A 13,220-nucleotide genomic window follows, 5' to 3' on the forward strand; every position below is an offset into this window, starting at 1 on the left:
TATATATATATATATATATATATATATATATATATATGTATGGCATATTTGCTGTTCTATGAGCCCTAATGCAAGTCTGGTTATAAGCCCTAGAACAGGTTTTCTTCCGCTGATCGGTTGGATTACAATGAGTGAAGCTGCAGAGCATTTACACATCATAGCAACAAGCACTCACTCACTGAAACATCGAGATCGTTGAAGTGGTAGGGTGACTAGACGTCATCCTTTTCCCGGATATGTCCAATTTTCATACCTAAAAATATGTCTGGGGGAAATTTCAAAATCGTCCGGGTTTTTGGTCGACTACAGTGAAACTAATCCACACAGGGCGCTCTCTGACAACCAGTTGCCTGGAACGCTCATTGAACAGAGCATCGCTTTGGACAGATACGCACAGATTTCACAAGCAACCTCCTCCCCACAGCCCCCTCTCCTTTGTAGGTGCAATCGAAGTAGTTCTAATCCACACATGATGCAAAAATTATTGTATTGCCTGCACGCTCTCACTCATATTAAAAAAAACACCACCTACCATAATCTAAAATTCGGGAAAATTTTACCGACTCGCGGGCATCCGTGAACAACTATCTATATCAAGTAGACTCCCGGACATTCCAGGAGACTTGGGATGTCTGTTACCGGTCTCCAGCCCCCCTCCTAGGGCTGAGGATGGGCGGCTCATGGATCTCCGCTGAGGTCTGGTCCAGTCAGCGGCCCAGCAGTCGACACTTCATAACCCCCCTCCCTTGGGCCAGTGAATCAGTAGGCTGGTCTGTATGTAAATTTCGGGGGGTGACAAAAGTACAGGCCAGAACCAAATAAGGCAACATCCCCAAATTGACGCAGATTCGGTGCTTCGTTTGAATTCGCCCGTTTTATGGTGGAAGTTTAGAATTATGAGATTTGCAGAAAAAGGAGGCATCGATAGGGTTTGAACTTCTCTGTACATCCATTTCACCCACTGAACTATCATTATTCATCTATGACAATGTAAACCCGAGTTTGCATTCTATGACCCCCTATAAACCAGGACATACAGAAGTTTTTAGGCCATCACATCAAGATCATATTAAAACATTAAAGTTTATGGTTCTAATATGACAAAATTGAGCAAGCATCAGGTGATATGAATCTCATATCAATGCTCTGAAAGTAGAAAACTCACAATGTTTCCTTCTTCTTCCGCATTAAGTTTTGGTGACGAGATGAGTGCCTGTACGTTCAGAGTTACAGAGGACAACTATGCATACATTAGAAAGAAACAGCAGATGCCACATTCAAAAAGAGGATTAAATATTATAATACAGGGCACTGGGTTGTAAAATGTGAGCTTTTTTCAAAGGTTAAGTAGCATCAACATCATATCGTCTTTGTATAGCAAGTTACTACAGATTAACAGGCGTATGCAGTAAAGTTGATGAGAATGTTTAACATTGTTAACATTCTTTAACAGATGAACAAACTCAGTGGCTTTTGGCATCACATTGACTTGACATCAACAGGTTTTTCGCACAAATAGAAGTGAAAAGCACATCAGATTCAGGAAGTCACGAGTAAATGTGCTGTCAGTTTTGCTTCCACTTCAGGTTAAAGTGCCCACTATCCCCACATGCTTCCTCTTGATAATCCTGTCATCCAGGATCAGCTTTAGTTGGTGTTGTGCAAACAAAGCCTGCGTGCATCAGACTCCCCTTCTTAGCTGTCAGTCACAGCCAGCCTTCTGCCAAGTAATGGGAACTAGGTTGGTGCGACCACAAGGGCGAGCCATCCAGATTGAGAGGAAATGCATCTCGCTCTTTACGGCCTCCGGAACGGTTACATACAAATTAGAATTTGAATTACAAAGTAAAAATTCAAATTTCCACGTTGAAATAGTTGATATTTTAGCTGTGTACATATTTAAAGCAAAAAGTTACGTTTCCTGCATTATATAATTTAGGAAAAGGCTGATAGGTTTACATTTTAGATTGACTAAGTGGGCTGTAGCATCTCTTTTAATGCTACTACTGTAGCATCCGCTTGCTGCTCATTAGGGCCATTCTTTACACCACTTTTTCTTAGTTAAACATAAACTGGGGAATTAATGACCTATATTCTAGAATCTATAATCCCTTGTCAGTGGTTCAAGTTGAAGCAGTCAACACTGTGACCCTGCAGAACATTGCTTCTTTAGTTTGACTGTTGAAAGTATTTGTTTGTTTGTAGCTGGAGGCAAATCCCTCATCAACTAGGTCAGACAGTGCTTCTCAGATTCTTATCATTTCAACATTACAAAAAGTACTCGTGTTTATGGATACACAAGCTTTGAACTCCATCTTCAAACTTGAAGAGTTAATATCAACATGGAGAAATCCATATTTAATCCAACTGTATTGTAATTCTCTTCTTTAAAGTTTTTTACAAACTGATTCAAGGTCCAAGTATTGGTTACACTGACACAAGCTCTCAGGTTTTAATGTTGCAAAACCTGTTTGACAATTCCTGTGTTTGTGTCTACACAGTGTCCTCCTTCTCTCGTCTAAGATTGTTTTTCCTGGGTTTTGTTGCTAAGCTAACTTAACATCTCTGTGCAATCATTAACAGAGTGTTCTTTTTTTCCACTCCTTTTTATGATGCTAGATTCAGAAAAATAAGGTGCCTGGTGGGAAATCCCATACCTCAACATCTAGCAGTCATAATTACTACTTAGATCTAGGTGTTTCCAACCCCTCAAACTTGTATATACAAACAAGTGGTCTTTATCTTCCTGCAGAAGCAACAAGCATCTGATTTAGATTGTTTTGATAGTGGTAGGGGTAAAAATGATACATTTTTAACAGATGAAGCATGTCTGGACTGGTATAAACCTCGCATTTTTTTTTTTTTTACGAGGGGGGGGTTTCTTTTTTTTCTTTTTAAACGGTGGATATTTTTTCTTCAAGAAACAAGTTCTAACAGTGCGTTCTCACTGGGTCATACCAAAAGGCTCTCTTAGCAATCACCTTGTGATTCACCTGTTAAAATATCTGTATAAGTGTTTAGGTAGCATTAGATTAGTTTGGTTGAATGCTTACAAATATGTGGTGGGAATCTTACTTCGGACCTCCGACAGCCTAGCTTAAATTTGCTTTTAGTTTTGAGTTATGTGTGTGATGGGCATTTGCAAGCATCTTTCAAGAAAGCTTCCCACCTTTGCTTCCCACCTTTTGTCGCGTGTCAGACCACCGTTGATGGTGGTTTTTTGTTTTTTTCATTTTTGCTCTTTGCTAGGGAAGTGTTTCATTTTGAAGGAATTGCTGGAATTTTGTTGTCATGTCTTGACATGTCCTTTAGTGCATATCTTAGTGTCTTTCTCATCTTCTTTCATCTCTCCCCTTAACTGTCACATCCTTCTTTTCTTATATTACCTCAAGCTTTCTTCAGTTAGTTTTGTTGTTACACCCATATACACCAACTGAACCTATGGGCAATTGTGTTAGGTTTTGCTGTTTATTTATTCTTTATTTGTTTAAGTGAATATATTTCTAGAGTGTGAAGGAAATCAGTGCTAGATTAGAAGGACTTTTATAAAACTGATAAGAGAAGGGATTCATTAGAGTATTTACATGATGATGCTGTGGCGATCCCACAATATAGGTGTTTTAGGGAAAGCTTAAAGTGTCGGGTTATGATGCTTGTTTTCGCCAGGCAAGCATCAACAGGAATGCGCTTAGATGATTCCGATTTTGTCAATTAAACTTTATTATTCGTATTTCTATAATGTTAACCAATAAAGAAACATGAATTTAAATTTCCTAGTAAAGAATTACACAAACAAAAATAGCTTTGAATTGACTCAAATGAACTTATGATAGCCAGGCTTTCGGTGCACTAGCAAGCAATTAGCATACTACTTCCACAATGTCTGACACTCATCTGAAAAATATTCCAGTAGGGAAAACCGTTGTGTTCTCAACCTAACCTGCAAACAGTCCGGCCTGTGATTGGCTGCTGTGACTGTCAATCAAAAGTGAAACCCCAATAACTCAAGTCCTTCGTGACAACAGGAGTAGCCAAAAGGGCACATCTGTTGATTGGGCTTTTTTGATGAGTCCGACCGTATTCACCGGTCTGTTATTTATTATTTGGCCTTTTCAGAAAAACAGAATATAGCTTAAATGTCTGGGGTTTTACTCAAAGCACAGTTTGTAAAGTATAATTTTTTTTTACTACAGCTGTTGATGATTTGCAGTTCAAGTAACCCATAGAATCGAATATAAATATATTTATAAACCTCAGTAGGGACATTTAGATGTGTAACTATATCATCCCTTAGTTCAACGTTTATATTCTCTCTGCCCAGTTTTTTACCTAAAGTGACGACATGTTTTAACAGGAATGTCTTTCATTCCTTCGCTTCCTTTGAACCCTGTTGTTCTGCCCGTTACGGCTTTTATCAGCAGCTGGAATAATGGATCACAGTTTCAGTGATAAGGTACAGTGATTCAGCTAAGCGGTATTTCCAGATCCGGATGTTTATCTTTAAATTTGACCCTCCCTGGCTTCCTCACTGCACCTGGTTGGTTTCATGAATGGCAAATGAAAAAAGAATGTTGGCTATGTTGGGTGGTAGAATGAGTTAAACAGGTGAAGATTGAATAAAGTGCAAATTTTATCGATAAACTCACTTTACATCTTGTTTCCTATGAAGATGTTTTTTGTCTAAGTGTTTGTGACTTTGCCTGCAGAAAAGGTGAAAACACTGTTCGACTTCTGCTGTTCAATTTCTAATCTTCAATGCAGTTATTATAAAAACATTCTTATACGTTGCTGTAACTGGTTTTATGGGGTATCCGACTGTAACAGCTCAAGGTTTGGAGCAAAGTGGTTTGGATTTTCCTTAGTTAACCTTGAACATATTGTAACCTCAGTTTTCCCTCCTGCTGTTCATCAGATTTTTATCAATGACATTTGGGAAAGATAATACTGGCACAGTAGCAATTTTTTTTGCTTGTGGTGAATAAGGCTTCGTAAGAAAAAAATGTAACTCCTCAAGTGATATGTGAAACAAGTTCAGCAACTTTTTTGTTACCATCAGATAAAAATATTTTGGTTTGGGGTTTTTCAGTCTTAAGTACTTTTTAATGCTTTGAGAGGTTAGAAAATGGAGGAAATTCTAAGTATAATGGACTAAAACTACCAGAAGGATCAGATATTAAAGAAAAAGTAAACTTTAAAACATGACAAAAGGTTTTAATCCTCTTGTCTAGAATTCAAATTTAATAGAAAAAAAATATGTTTAACTGTGTTACTGATTATCGGCCAAACAATAGTTATTTATTGTACCAACGTTCCTGTTCAGCTGCAACACATTTTTTACTGGAGCAATTTCTCTGGCATTTTTCCATTTTCCCCGAAAAAAGCACCACCTTTGGTTTTGTTGCTTTGGTGAAAGGCTGTTACTAAATCCAATAGTTTGTTTCGTTCTGAAAGCAGAGTGAGTCACAGCTGATCAGGCAGACTGATACAGCAGCTTTGATACACATGCTGTTTTCCAAAACAACCTTTCTTCCGCTTAAAAAAATTAGACAAATGTGACCACAGCTTAATATCAGCTATTGCAGCATCAAACTTTAATGTTCACCTTGCTCTAGCTAGATGATAGCTTTATACCACCTAATTATTCAAAGCGCTTTTTACAAACAATGAAAATATATACTAGAAATTTTTGTTATTGCTTCAAAAATTCTTTACATTTTATGCTAAATAGTCAATGGGTTGTTTTATAAGAATGTTAGAAATATTTCAGTCACTTTTATGCTCAGTTTGTTGATAAATCTGCCTTTTCAATCTCCAGAGACATGCTTTTTTATGCAAATTACATTTTAAGTTTTTAAGAATGAATTTATGCTTTTTAACTTCTTCAGAATCTCATTTATTTGAGAATTTGAACAGCAAGAGTCTAAAAAGTTTTGAGTAAACAGTCTTCGCTCCAAGCTTGACAGCTCTGCGTTACAGATGATATAAATGGATCGAAAACGGCCTCTGAGAGTTGATCATAATCAGAATGTCTCAATGAGATAAAAGTAATCCCAATGGTGTGTCAAGGCAGTGATGATGTAATTCTTTATTTGTTGTTTTTTTTATGTTCTTGATTTTCAACTGAATGAAAATTCTTAGCATTATGTGTGATCCATCTGAAAATATCTGAAGTAAAAAGCTTATCATTGTCACTAAGTGCTCAGTTTGCAAACAGCATCTTTCAAGGCTAACCACTGTTTCTGTTTCTTTTTTCAGGATGTCGTCACCATACTAAAAAGATCCCCCTGTTGGTAAGTCACTCTGATTACTGTTTGTCATGCAGTGATGTTGTCAGAGGCATTTTCTTTATGATAGATTTGGTTAGCAACACTAGTTTTGAACTGATTTTACACACTATACTAACAAAAACACATTTTCTAAACTTGATCAACTGTGCTGTTTTTATGGTGATCATTTTATAATTTTGATTTTAGTGTATATTAATAATTTATGCATTATGGTTTGAACAGTCTGTTCTTTTGTCTTGCTTGCTCTGCGTTGATACAGTACAAATAGTGGTGCTGTTAACATATACTCCATTTATGCTTTTTCTAAAGTCAAATGATCCAGTGTATGACATCATTTATTCATTTAAATGTTTTATGCAATAGAGTTTCACAAAAATATTCCTCTAGGAAAAAATATCACTTAATCCCTCTTAAATTTGAAAAACTACAGAAAATCATTTAATATTTATTCCAATTGTGAGGTCATGCACAACACTGTCCCCGTTTACTTTCTAAAGTTGGATAAATGTAGATAGGTTCATAAATTTTTAAGTCAGACCAGTTTTCTCTCACCACATTTGCCACTAATGTTGCCATCTTTATCTCTGTGTTATCTGGTTTCCATGATGTCAGTGAGAAACAATATGGTTTTTACAGAAGCTGTCTCCACTTTGCATCTGCAGCCTCAACTGTGGCTGCTTGCGTTAGCAGGGTCATACCCTTAGAGGCTTTGAAACAAGAGCATGTCTGAGCCTTGCAGCTTTCCTTTTAAAGCTTCTGCTTACGGCATCTATGCTGCTGAAAGCATTATGATCTACCAAGGCAAGACCACAGATATGCTTGTAGCCAAACCAGCCAGCGACTGCCAGCTTCTTACGAGAAATTAAAAAAAAAAACTCCCCAAAAATATATCTGGGGCTTGTATCTTAAAACAAAATCTCTCTAATCCTCTGAATGTTTATTAGTATTTTTTAGATCAAATTTTGATCAATCTTTGTAAAAACTTTTAGCAGATTATTAATTGAATCTTCAAAAAAGCCATTAAGACCTTATGGCCTTATAAGCTCTTCGAACTGCCACACCTGGCCTGGCCTAAACACTTCTTGACATGTACGATTATGACACTTCACATATGTACCATCAAGAACATTCCGATGAAACTAAAGGGATTTAGCTCTGAAAATTGGAAACTGATGCCATATTGACTTAAATGCACGTTGAAAGCTAGTAGCTTTGGAGCACAGTTGACAAAAAGACTGAATCATTTACATCAGACTAGTTTACCTGTGTCCTGTTTACCTCACAATAACCTCACTGCATTTTTTTAACTGTTTGTTTTCTTAATGTTGTGTCTGGTGATACTAGAGGCCATAGGTTTGGTTTGGAGCACATTCCTAAGCCAGACGTTTTCTCTGAGAGCGTTCAAAAAATGGTTGGTACGGATCACTGAACGTACCGAGAACCATTCTTTAGCTTTAGGCAGAGGAGGTGTATGAGAAGCAGCAATAGTCAAGACTTTTAAGAGAATTCTTCAAATACCTTTGGTGCACTAATGTGTACGTTTTATGAGCCTGACTGAATTAAAAGATTATATGTTAAATCGAGTCTGGATGCTTCCTGTAGATGTTCCTTATCGCTGTTCACAGCTGTTAGCAGGAGACAGGTGCTAATACAGTCTTTCTTTCACAGTTACCTGCATTTTAAACAGTAAAAACAGTAATAGTTCCAGAAATAACAGTTTGGACAGCAGTAAACATGATTAAAGGCTTATTTCTTACACGGTTAGTGAGGGACTTTCATCATTTAAATAAAGATGATGATTAGGGATTGCTAAACTTAGTAGTTCTTTCCTCTCTTTTTATGGTTCTGAGAATGTATAACAATATTTTGGCTTTAAATCTCCCAATACATATATTTATGCTTCTCAAATAAATAATTTTCATTATGAAATGGCCTACTTTAGGCTAAGTTTGAGAACTGATATCCTGCAGCTTTTGAAAGCATCACTTCTTTAACACATCAGAATCCTTTAATTGGCTTGTTAAGAGAGATCTGAGCTGATGATGAGGAAGAGATCAGCTATTTGACGCAGGTGATGCATCTGAAACCTGCTGGATAGTAGCTCTCCAGGGCTGGACTTGGGCAGTCCACTTCATTTCCCTAGTTATAAAACAGATCCAACTTCCTGATGTGAAAGTGATAAAGTACAGTTAAGCCTCTTACGATGGTCACTCTGATAGTTTCCTAATGGGATTTATGTTTTGAATAGATTCCAGTTATATCATCTCATTGTAAAGCTGCAAAGAGTTAAACAACAGATCTCTGCTTTTCTAACGCCTATTCCTCTGCTTTGTGTTTTTTTTTTTAGGCCTAAAATGTCAACTTTTTTTCCCATGATCCCCTTGTGCAATGCAGAGAAGTGCCTGGGTGGATCCAGCTGGCTTCCTGTGAACAACTCGTCTAACCAGCTCCTACATTAGGCCTCTCTCTCTGTCTCTCTCTCTCTCTGATGGACAAGGATTATGGAAATGTGGTTTTAATGGAACACTAGATCTTTTTAACATTTGGATTTTTTTTTCTTACGTTTATCTATAGTATTTCCTTCATTAACTTGCATCTCTTCCTTGGATCAGTTTTATCTTCATCCGCCTTTACTCCAACATCTTAGAATAATCTAATCTCTCTGACTTTCTCCTTTTGCGAAACAGACATTTCTGCTGTGGACATGTTTCCTTGACTAAAAAAAAGCTCACAGACAACGTCTTATCCTACTGAACACCTAAGAAGAACACACACAGGCATATATTGTTATACCCAAATAAAATGTGATGCATACATGCATGGGTGATCACCACCGTTGAGGCCCCCCAGGCAAAAGTCTGGATGTTCTGGTTCAAATAAGTAGCTAAAAAAACAGTTCCGCTTTATCTCATTGCCTGTTCCAGGTGGGTGGAGTCACCCAGATAAGACACTTCAAGCGTAGTGGAGGGTTTTAAAGTTGAAGATCTTTCTCTGAGCTCAAAGAGTTTTGATCCGTAATACCTCAGTTTGTTTGGCGTTCACCGACGCATGAGAAGTTTTCTGCCACACCTGCTGAGTCAACTTTTTATTTATTTATACTATGCTAAGATCAGTAGTAAACGGTCAGCATCTCCGACATAACCCAGCAGCTTTGCTACGCAGAACATTTAAAAAAAAAAAGAAGACACTTATCGAAACTGCCCCTTTATAGTAGCAATGCAACACAATCCTTTAAGATAATATTGGCTTTTTACTTAGTCTTTTAAATCAATCACATCATTCAGTAAATGCCTATATTGTACATATATGGGGGCATCATCCATGTATTGATTTTGAAAAGTTAAATCTTATTTCCAATCATACACTTTTCCCTCAAACAAGCGGTACTCTGATCTCAGCTGGCTCCCTCGCTGCTATCCATGCTTTACCTTTACATGCTGTTCTCTGCAGCTCAGAAAAACTCCCATGTTTGACTCATCCTGTCCTCTTAGAACCCAGAGAGGAGGAGGGAAGGGTTAAAGAAGGCAGAGACAGGACTCAGCACGCAGGACCACTTCAGTCAGGTTAAAAGGAAAGCAGGAAGACAAAATGAGCGGGAAGCTGTTTTAGAACTTTGAAATTCTTCAAGGGTTTAGAGGGAATGTTTGATGAGCTGTTAGTGTGCGCCTCCTTTTTTCCTAACCACAACTGAAAAGGTGTTTAAAGCAAATGATAGCTACGATAGTTTAATCATGAAACTAAGCTCAAAAAGGCTTCTATAATTTTTGCGCTGCATTTTTTTTTTTTTTTTATACTCATGTTTCTGTGGCGACATGTTATCAAAGGTTTCAACCTGCACTGATCTCCAGCAAGAAATGTATTTATTTGGTTAAGTTTAAGAAGAAAACGAAAAGAGTTAGACCACATCCTTTTAGCAGATCTTGGATGTAAAAACTGATTATTTTTTGTGTGTTATTTATCAGTTTGAGCTCTACGTGAAAACGTCTATGATATATATGACAGTTTTCCCCTTCACCAATTCATACCCTTGTTTTGTACCCCACCTCCGCATTTTTTTTTTTCAAATTAGTTTTATCAATTCTGCATTAGGGTATTTATTTTGGTAGTTTAGTAAATTATTTGAATTGGGCAATAAATATTATGTGTACCATGAAAAACCTAAAAATATTGTGGACCCACTAAGAGGCAAAAGTGGGACCCCCCGATAGTTTTGTGCCCTAAGCTCTCTAGTTTGTTTTACTACTTTTATTTACCATAGATTATTGCTTAATATTGCATATCACCCTCAGGATTTTTGGGTTTAGCAGCAATATTTTTTTTTCTAAAACAATAGTTGTACATTATTGGTTCTAAACATAGCATTCTTACTAAAAATATCCTTCATCCATATAAAATATATTCTATTTCTTTATGCAGGAATGCACAAAATAAACGGCCCTAAAGGAAAGAAGGAGGGTGTTTAACACTTGCTGTTTTGATGTCTGGTGTGGAATGAAGGGTTTAAGGCTCGGCCAGGGCAGTGACATTACCAAACAGCTGTCTATTGATTATATATCACACAAAAAAATGAAAATAGGTCACTGTGACACATAAATTTTCCTTAGTCTTTAAATTATCCATTCTTAACAGAACTGTTTTTGTTGCTTGAGTTTTCAAAGTACAAAACCTCACAAGGACAGGGAGGGATTGATGTGTGGGGGGGTACAAAACATCCTGTGGCAGAATGCTCCTTTTCATATCTGAAAGTTGGCGTATGGGTGCTATGAGTTTAAGGAGTGAGATAACATCACCCTTTCAAACTGAGTATTCACAAGTTTAAAACATATTTATATGTTTATTTTATGGTATAATAAAGCAGAGAAGGTATTAATTAGAACATGTACATATGAAATTTGTTGCCCTAAACTAAACATGTCCATATGTTTTAAACTGCATGGAAACTGCCCTTGTTGTATATAAGATGTTGTATTGACTGTATACAGATTTTGTCACTGTTTTTTTTCTGGTTTATATATATGGGGTTTGAATTTCTTGTTATGCTTAATTTTTTTCAGATATGTTTTGTTTATGTTTACAGAAGTGGTTTTGTTATCTTTAAAAATTTTTGTGCATACTGATTAGTTAAAATAAATGTAACAGGTCAAAATCATGTCTCTTTTAAAATGCATAAAGGTTTTTGAAATATTTTCATAAACTTTCATTTGTTTCAGTTTTTTTATTTATGCTGTTGGGGTGAAAATTATAAGGTTTTGTTTTTTTGAATTGTGTAAAACGGGGAAACAACCAATTAGACCAAATGTGTGTTTTCAAGCTATCCAATCACAGTGTTTTCCTGTATGAGTGTGACTCTGATCTACTGCTGAAGGAGCCGTCTGTTCTCATCTGCCACGCCCTAAGACATATTTTAACACACTCGTACTTAGAAAGAGACAAGCCTAGAATCTGTTAGAACAAGTAGTCTTGTTTAAATTTTTACAAAAACCTTATATTACGAAAGTGTTTATTTGGAATTACATGCTCAAATTTTCTTACTGAGCACAGTTTATAAATATGGCTGCACTGACCTAAACTACACAGTTGTTCAGGTGTTTTGTGTTATTTCTATTTTTGTTAAAAACAGAAACCTGGTTTCCTATTAGTTTTTAACAAAAATCCCATAAACACACATTATTATTTTCATATGTCCTTAAGTGTGTAATGAATCTATATAGCCTCAAAAATTAGGTTAATTTGCTATCTACAAAAAACAATCTCTTTGGGATGCAACAGCAGGACGTTTTCATTTGTGTATTCACTGTATCTTAAAGAGTCCATACAGTGTTTTTGTAAAATTATAGATGGCCCTCCCCTCCGCAATTAAAATAGATGAGTAACAGGTCTATTCTAGTTAATACCAAGGACAGGATCATTTTCCATAAAACACAGCATGAAGGGGCAGCAGTGTGTAAGTATGCATTGTGAACAAACTGCTGTTGAACATTCTGCTTTGCTAAACTCTTCTAATTTTTTTTTATAAAAAAATGTCTTCTATGACAAAATATAACATTGTTGTTAAAGTAGCTTGCTTCTTATCTCTGTTAAATTGACATAATGTTGAGTTGTTTCAAAGCTAAAATGAATCTAAGACCGCAGCAAGGATTCTGCGGGTGTTTACAGATAACACTCAAGAACATTCAGAAATCTAATAGACGGAATTAAACGGATGTTTGATGAAATGAGGGTCCTTCTGGATGGCACATGTCAGAATGTCTAGAAGAAGTTAAATGTGAGATCTATGCCTTTGAATTTTGTCCAGGAAACCTAAAATCTGAGCAATGAAGTTTTGAATGTATGTTATCACTGGCTACTTTTAAGTCAACCTTGAAGATAACATGCTTGACCTGTTCCTGGATTTAGATGTGTCTGAATTAAAGAGAATGCCACATACATTGCAGTTGTTGCAGATTTGCCTTCTCTTGCACCACACCCCAAAGCTGCTCTGTTTGATTTAGGTTTAGCAACTGGGGAGAGTATCAGAGTACAGTGAAATCACTGGCATGTTATTAATAACAATTTACTTTAGAGTATAGGTACACTGTGGTCACAAGATAATGAGTACCAGTACTTAGGAAGGCTTTGGTACCTAAAAGGCATTAAAGCAGGCCAAGAAAATATCAATCATCCTGTTACACTACTCATAGCTACCTCAACCATTGATACCTGAAAAGAAGGATCCGTGCTTTTGTGTACTTTAAAGTCGTGGGGAAATCATATTTAAATGTCAAATCATTCGGACTTAAACATGTATATATATGTACTCTTTATCAGATGATATTGTCCCAAAATTTAGAAAATTTCTATTAAAAAAAAAAATTCCTGTCATAAAATCTGTTTTTTGTTATCTTATACAGGCCAGTTAGTTATACGTCAGCTTGTACACCTAAATTCAGCCAA

At 36.5% G+C, this 13,220-nt stretch overlaps 1 protein-coding gene across 1 annotated transcript in view; it reads left to right on the forward strand.

Annotated features, from left to right (window-relative positions):
- The window catches only part of LOC107084476 (carcinoembryonic antigen-related cell adhesion molecule 5-like), a 52,530-nt gene extending 43,074 nt beyond the window's left edge, over positions 1–9,456 (forward strand). Inside the window, exons 9-10 of the mRNA XM_015374360.1 lie at positions 6,256–6,290; positions 8,635–9,456. Coding sequence (XP_015229846.1) covers positions 6,256–6,274 — 19 coding nt within the window. The 3' untranslated portion in view covers positions 6,275–6,290; positions 8,635–9,456. The remainder of the gene's footprint in view (positions 1–6,255; positions 6,291–8,634) is intronic.
- Positions 9,457–13,220: the final 3,764 nt, after the last annotated feature.

This window comes from Cyprinodon variegatus, unplaced genomic scaffold (assembly GCF_000732505.1).
Source record: "Cyprinodon variegatus isolate N-32 unplaced genomic scaffold, C_variegatus-1.0 Scaffold101, whole genome shotgun sequence".
Classification (NCBI taxonomy): domain Eukaryota; kingdom Metazoa; phylum Chordata; class Actinopteri; order Cyprinodontiformes; family Cyprinodontidae; genus Cyprinodon; species Cyprinodon variegatus.